Source organism: Pogona vitticeps, chromosome 6 (genome assembly GCF_051106095.1).
Source record: "Pogona vitticeps strain Pit_001003342236 chromosome 6, PviZW2.1, whole genome shotgun sequence".
Lineage (NCBI taxonomy): Eukaryota > Metazoa > Chordata > Lepidosauria > Squamata > Agamidae > Pogona > Pogona vitticeps.
Genome location: NC_135788.1, coordinates 105,996,895 through 106,004,245, shown reverse-complemented (window position 1 = coordinate 106,004,245; position 7,351 = coordinate 105,996,895). Strand labels below are relative to the sequence as shown.

Here is a 7,351-nt window from a genome sequence, read left to right as displayed (position 1 = left end):
GACTCCTTGGAAAATACCTTGATGCTAGGAAAGTGTGACGGCAAGAGGAGAAGGGGACGACAGAGGATGAGATAGCTGGACAGTATCTGCGAAGCAACCAACATGAATTTGACCCAACTCCGGGAGGCAGTGGAAGATAAGAGGGCCTGGCGTGCTCTGGTCCATGGGGGTCACAAAGAGTCGGACACGACTAAACAACTAGACGACGAGAATGGTGTAGTGGACAAAGTGATAGACTAGGAGACCTGGGTTTGAATCCCTGCCTGGACATGGAAACTTATGTAAGCAGGGGATAGAATGGGGTGGGGGGGGGGGGTGGGGCAAAGCACTTCTTAAGTATCTCACTTACGTTGAATGCACTATTAAGGGTGTTGTAATTTCGTTGAAGACCAAGCAGTCATAAGATCGAATCCACGCGACGGAGTGAGCTTCCGTCGCTTGTCCCAGCTCCCGCCAACCTAGCGGTTCGAAAGCATGCAAATGCAAGTAGATAAATAGGGACCGACTCGTTGGGAAGGTAACAGCGTTCCGTGTCTAAGTCGCATTGGCCATGTGACCACAGAAGATTGTCTTCAGACAAAACGCTGGCTCTATGGCTTGGAAACAGGGATGAGCACCGCCCCCTAGAGTCGAACACGACTGGACAAAAAAAAAATTGTCAAGGGGAACCTTTACTTTTACCTTTACCTAATTTCGTTGATGGCATATAACACATACTACTTGTCTGTAAGAACTTGTGCTGTGACCCAGATGACCCTAATTTAAATATTGCTTCAGGTAGCTTTAGATCAATGGTGGGGAACTTGTTCCAGCCTAGGGACTAAATTTAATTTCTGATTAAGTTCCTTGGCTACATTTCAGTGGTAGGCAGTGCCAAAGGCAAAATGGTGGGACCAACACACTCCTCATATATTTTAATGTAAAACTCTTAGCATCACTAACTAAGTACTGTATTAGGACAGGCTTTTCAGACTTTTAGAATGGGGAAAACCCTATGCAAAATCTGAGAAAGCACAAAACCATGATGTTATTTCTCCATATAACTCTTCCCAGCTTTTTGAGGAAGGCCTCTCATTCCTGCTGACTTTATAGGGACATTATGACTTCAAAACAAAGGAACAAGCAACCTATATATAAATGCTAGTTATTTCTACTGTCTGTAGGCCAACTTTTCTGCAAGACCGTTTCTTCCCCTTCATATAAACTAGTCTAAGATGTCTGAGAGAAGGACTGACCCTAAATTAGAAATCGTTAGGAAGTTGAATGGTGGCCTGAATTGAGATTTTTACCTCAGATATATGCTAATTATTTTATCAGCTTTATATGGCCTTTGGTGTGTAGTTAAAGCTGTTTTTCAGATCTGTTGATCTGTTTTTAAAGGATACACTGACTTTTAGCACTTCATTTTAATTGTTTTTAATGTGGGTTTTTTTCTGTTTATGGTTGTGGATCCCTTTGGGCCCTTGTGGTCTGAGAAGCATGGAATACTTTGAACAAACAAACAAACAAACAAACAAACACCAATGCTAGATGAAGCCGCCATTAGTTTTATTGTTTTGTGAGTGACCACTGTTAAGAGCATAGTTGTCACTGTTTCCCTGCACTACATTTTCTTTTGACTTCACTGTTTTCATCTCCTTTGCCATTACAAACACTTCATTCATTTGCTGATGTGGATTGTAGTCCCATAGGGTTTAGGTCCAGACTATATGAACAGGGTTATCACTACCGTAAAGCAACCCTAAAATTTAAAAAGCACAAAAATCTACTGGTGACTGATCAGAAGGTAAACACCAATACTTCTCAATCCTAGTCATTTCCCTTTATTAAAAAAGCACAAACTTTTATAACTCTCTTCATCAGATTCCACATTCTTTTTCTTGTATGTGTGTGTGTGTGTGTGTGTGCATGCATGGCCACAGGTGTGGTTGCCTGGCCCCTAAAGCAGAGTGGGTGGCAGATGGTACGGCTTGCCAGAAGGGTCAAAATGGATCATTATGGCTCTGTATTTTTCTGTGCAAGCCTGCCCAGACTCAGATCTGTGGAAGTCCATCCTTCAGTCCCACCACTATCACAGGAATGCTAAGTAAAAGCACGAGAGGAGGGCTTTCTCAAAGGCTGCTGCCATGCTTTGGAACCCCTTGCTGAAAGAAGCTGCTTGGCCCCCTCCCTCTTGTCCGTTGGCTGGCAGGCAAAGACCTGTTTATTTAGCCAGTCTTCAGCAGTTGACTAACTTGCTAAGTAGAGCGCTCTTAATGGATTGTTCCTGGATTCCTGCACACGCACTTTTTTTTTCTAAAGCAAGATTTAATACTGCTTTTTAATTCAATCGTGTTTTAATATTATAACTTGTTTAAGTGCGCTTAACAATTTGGCAAACACAAAAAGAAATGCAGGAAAGAGAAGACTGCATGGCTGAAGAACCTGGGGGAGACGTCTGGATGCAGTGCAATGTCATTGTTTAGAATTGCCCTTTACAAAAAAAAATGTTTATGTAGTTATGATGATGTCTAACATCGAGTAGAAATGAGAGAAGAGGAAAGAGATGCATTTTAGAGTTACAATTTTGGGTCTATTATTGCATGTACATATTTTATCCTTTTATATGTGTACCTGTTTTTAGGGCAATAATAAATAAGTAGTTTGTGAACACTGCTAGCACAAGAAAGTGTGTTGGTCTGTAAGGTGCCACAACATTTCTCATATATTTTGATGACTTTAAAGGGATTGGTTTGCAATTCGATCATCCTAGTCCAAGTCCATCTATTATACTGTGCAAATGTTATGATCAGTTTTGCTTTTATGTGCTTTGTTTCCACCACAAGTTCGTGTGCTTGCACCTAACCTAGGTATACTTCCCATTTTATTTTTAAGTATTCATGTGATGCATGCAGCATTTCTTGCATGACTTCCAAATTGGCTGGTGTTATTCATAATATCTAACAGATTCCACTTCTCTGTGCCTCCTTTCTGAACGAATTCAACCACTGGAACTCCTCGTATCTCCGTCTTTTCCCTCTCCCGCTCCTTCCCTTCACCCTTACTTGTTTTTCTTGGCCTCCCCCCCCCTTCTCTTCTAGAATGGGCAGCTTCCCAACTAGCCAACAGAAAATAAAGAAATATTCAAACTCTCTCCTTCACAACACCACCCAGTTCTTCGTTTCCATGGATCCCCCAATGCCCTTCTTAGCTTGGTCATTCTGCCCCTCCCAGGCACCTGTTGGGGGCTCATATAACCCGCCCTTCCCTGTCCCTTAGCACCGGCTCCCACGGGATCCTTCTAGACAACAGCAGGTACCTGTGAGGGCGAACAATTCAACAACAAACAGCCTGTTGAAGCCAGAGGGAAGAGAAGGCAGCGGATTTATCCAGTGCCCCACCACCAGCTTCTTCCAGGGCCTTTCTCCATTGCTGCTTCTACACCTGTCAGCTCAGAAAGTGGCAGACAGCTGTGCCTGGATCTCCTCAGAGACAGGTATCCCGGGATCCCTAACCCGTATCATAAGCCATCTCTAGGAAGCTATAGAATGCCATTTTCCCGGGCTGATCTTCTTTGCAGGTAACATGGGAAGGTCTCATCGGTAGGTCTCTTCCATAAGAAGGTCTCTTCCATAAAGAGATACAGTGCTGTAGAGGAGTCTGCTAAGATTCTCTACCCTGGCTCACACGTTGTGGAAATGTTCTTCTAGGACTTACTGACTCAACCTGCTCTTTGGAGATACTGTACTGCTAAGTCAGACTGAAGCTCGGGTCTTTGAATCCTCACCTTCATCTGTTTTTGCCTGCTGCAGGCTGGTGCTGTCTATAAGCCGTGGCTCCCTGAACCTCCCAGAGGGTTGTAGAAGAAACGTGCGCCTTACAGTTTAGGCTGAGGGTCCCACAGCCATGGCCTCGGCAGGTCTGGAGATCTTGGCCATGGGCCTGTGCATCATTGGCTGGGTGGGGACGATCCTTGCCTGTGCCCTGCCCATGTGGAGGGTCTCCGCTTTCATTGGGAATAACATTGTGGTGGCCCAAATCATCTGGGAGGGGCTGTGGATGAATTGCATTGTGCAAAGTACAGGTCAGATGCAGTGCAAGATCTATGACTCCATGCTGGCTTTGTCTCAAGACGTCCAGGCTGCCCGGGCGCTCATGGTCATCTCTGTGGTCCTGGCCATCCTGGCCCTGTTGGTGGGCATCACGGGGGCCAAGTGCACCAACTGTGTGGAGGATGAAGGGGCCAAGGCACGCATCGTCATCACCTCAGGCGCACTCTTCATCACCTCGGGATTGCTCACCCTCATTCCTGTGTGCTGGTCGGCCAACTCGATCATCCGTGACTTTTACAACCCAATTGTCGTGGAATCCCTCAAGAGGGAGCTGGGAGCTGCTCTTTATGTCGGCTGGGCTGCTTCGGCACTGCTGCTTCTCGGAGGGTCTCTTCTGTGCTGCTCTTGCCCTCCGCGGGATGACCGTTACCCGGCCCGCATTGCATACTCTATTCCAGCCAGATCCACTGCACCTCCAGCTAGTGGCATTGACAAGCGTGACTATGTATGAGCAGCTGTTGTTTGTCAAGCTTGGAAACATTTTTTAAATGGACTTCAATTCCCAGAATCCTTCAGGCAGTGGCAACTGACATGAGCCTAGGGTGGCTGGTGGATTCTGAGATTTGTAGTCCTCAGAAGTAATGTTTCTAGCTCTGGTTGTCTGTGTAGGTGGGTGGTGGTGGTGAGAAAGACTTGCAAGGCAATGCTATGCCCAAATACTCACAGCCAGACCAAGGACTTTTAGCAATCAGACAAAGACAATCTGGGTTGGCCTCTGATAGCAGGCAATTCTAAAATGTGTTTGTGCATGCGTCTGTATATATGTGTGTGAGTGTGTACATGTCAACACAGGTGCATATGTGTGACTCGCGACAAGAAGGAGCTTAGGAACACACAAATAAACAAAGGGGTATGTGAAGGAATTAACAAATATTTGTGAAAGAGATGAGTGTAACAGCAAACATAAGTGGAATGAAGAAACAGGAGGCTGAGCAAACCAAAGCAGAAAGATAGGAAAGCATCCAGAAAAATTAATGGCTAAACGAGGAAACAGGTGTGGGACTGGGGAAATACTGGACACTTTTGAACAAGATTCGCTTATGAGTGAACTGATCAAAGAATAAATGAATGTAAATATTTCAGAAATAGGAAACGTCACCAGGATCAGACTATTTTATAAACAAGATTGCTTTAAAAACAAATCAGCATGAAGAGTTTTGGGCTACGTCAGTGTGAGAGAAAGGGAAGTGGAATAAAGAGCTGAAGAAAAAGGGAATTAAAATGAAGGAATGGGCCGTGGTTTCTTGTATGCAGTCGGATGTATGGAAGTGAAAGGGCTGCAAGAAGAAACATGGAGGAAAAAAACTAAACCAAACATGGCATAAGGTATAAATGAATCCTGAGGGAAATGATAATCAAAGAGGAGGACAGAATTTCACAACGAGACTGGTAGAGGAATGGCAAACGAAATTGAGGTTTGGGTTTGCTCGGTGAGTACGGGAGGGGGAAGCAGCCAGAGACCCTGACCCTGCCTTGCCTTGGACTGGTGTTCTTTGCTTGCAGGTTAATAATTTGCCAGGGATTTGTCTGTTCCCTGGGGCCTGGGCAAACAAAGGGGGCTGTTATTCTCTTCTGTTGCTCTCCCGCATTTACCCCAGGATGCCTCAGATAGTGCTAGACAGGAATGTCTCTCATGTATGCCCAGACACTTTAGCCGGGTCCTAGTTGCCCCTGGCTTTGAAGCTGCAGGGTATGGAAAGCAAAGGCTTTTCATGGCCTCCCTTTTGTTTCTTCAGGGATCTCCTGGGAAAAGGGGAATGAGGAGCTTCCTGAGGTAACTGAACAACTCCCTTATGATAAGTGCCCCCTCGCTGTCCTTTTAGATGGTTCCTTTCCACTGTCAATGCTATTTTTCGGATAAATAAGTTGATTTTAAGACATCTGTGTCAGGTTTTTTGTGTGTGAAAGATGGTGAAAAGGTACTGTGGAAAATTTGAAATGGGGGGGAATTTAAAGATGTAATGAAGGGCACAGGAAAAATAAGGAATGAGGACAAGATGCGAAAGATATAAAAATTTGATTCATTCCTAGCAGGATTATTGGGAGTCAAGAGTGCATATATACAGTACCACAAATCATACCATCTATCATAGATGCCCTTACTCATTAAAGCTACCTAACCTAGTTCAAATTATTCAGGAAGGGCATTTTGCATGAGCTCAGGAGCGCTCTTTCTACTGCTGCACACATGCCTTGCCATTCAGAAGGGTTTCACAAACCCATGTGACTTCAGGCTCAAATGAAGTTCAGCTCCGCGGAAAGGTTAATGTGCTTGTAAAATTCTGCAAATGTGTTAGAAAGTAATAACTATTCACTATTTTAAAAAACAAACAAACCGGTACTGTTCTACCTCAAATCTGTGCCTCTCAGATTCTGAAGTTGTGCCCATAATTGTGCCCATATTTTTTTTATTGAAATGGTAAGTGATTACTTAATGTATGTGGAAAAAGCCCAGACATGCTCAGGGGCAACCTTCTTTTCAGCGAGCTTACCAATCTAAAAGAAGGGGAGAAAGCCCTCTTATGATAAGAAGCATTGGGAGGTTTGTTTCAAGTTTCTGGAATTAGCTTCAAGCTAAGCACCCCAGTGAGAATGGCCCAAATGGCAGAAACTATCATGAAGTAGAGAAATGCACTAGAAGTGTTTCCAAAATGGAGGTGCAGGAGTAAACAGTAAATACACCTCAGAACTGGCACTCCTGAGGAAAGATGCATGTAAAAGCACATGTAGAATGTGTGTAAACTTAAAAGTAAAAAAGAATTAAAGAAGAAGGAGTCTTGTGGCCACTTAGAAAAGTAGACCTGATTCAGGGACAACAACAACAACAAATGCTTTGTGGAATCTTTAATATTAACAAATATATCTTGGTGAAAGCTTTTAGGGATTACAGTCCATTGTCTGAAGGCATGGATGGTACATCACAAATCTCCACTTTGAAATAAATGTGTTAATTGAAAAGGTGCCACAATAGTTTTCTTTGGTTTCATTCATTTTCTTTCCTTTTCTTTCCTTGTTTGTTTTTCTTTTGAGAGCTTCCTTACATCACACTGTTTTTGTGTCTGCAATTTCCTTTATCAGACATAGGGTTGGGAAATACTGAGCCTGTGGAAAGGAGACACAAGGTGGGTGGACATGGTATTTTAGGAATTACAGGTATAAACTTATGGAGAGCTTGAAGGTCTGGATGTGTGTGAGAATTGGCCTTAGAAATGTGACTTTCAATGGGCTACAATCCCCAGAATCCAATATTCAGAACCATT

General features: G+C 43.9%; 1 protein-coding gene across 1 annotated transcript; it reads left to right on the top strand.

The window, feature by feature from the left end:
* The first annotated feature begins 3,268 nt into the window (after positions 1-3,268).
* On the top strand, positions 3,269-7,053 carry LOC110088380 (claudin-9-like). Its single transcript, XM_020810615.3, has one exon. The coding sequence runs from the start codon at positions 3,886-3,888 to the stop codon at positions 4,540-4,542; it is 657 nt and encodes a 218-aa protein (XP_020666274.1). The 5' UTR covers positions 3,269-3,885; the 3' UTR covers positions 4,543-7,053.
* The last annotated feature ends 298 nt before the right edge of the window (positions 7,054-7,351 follow it).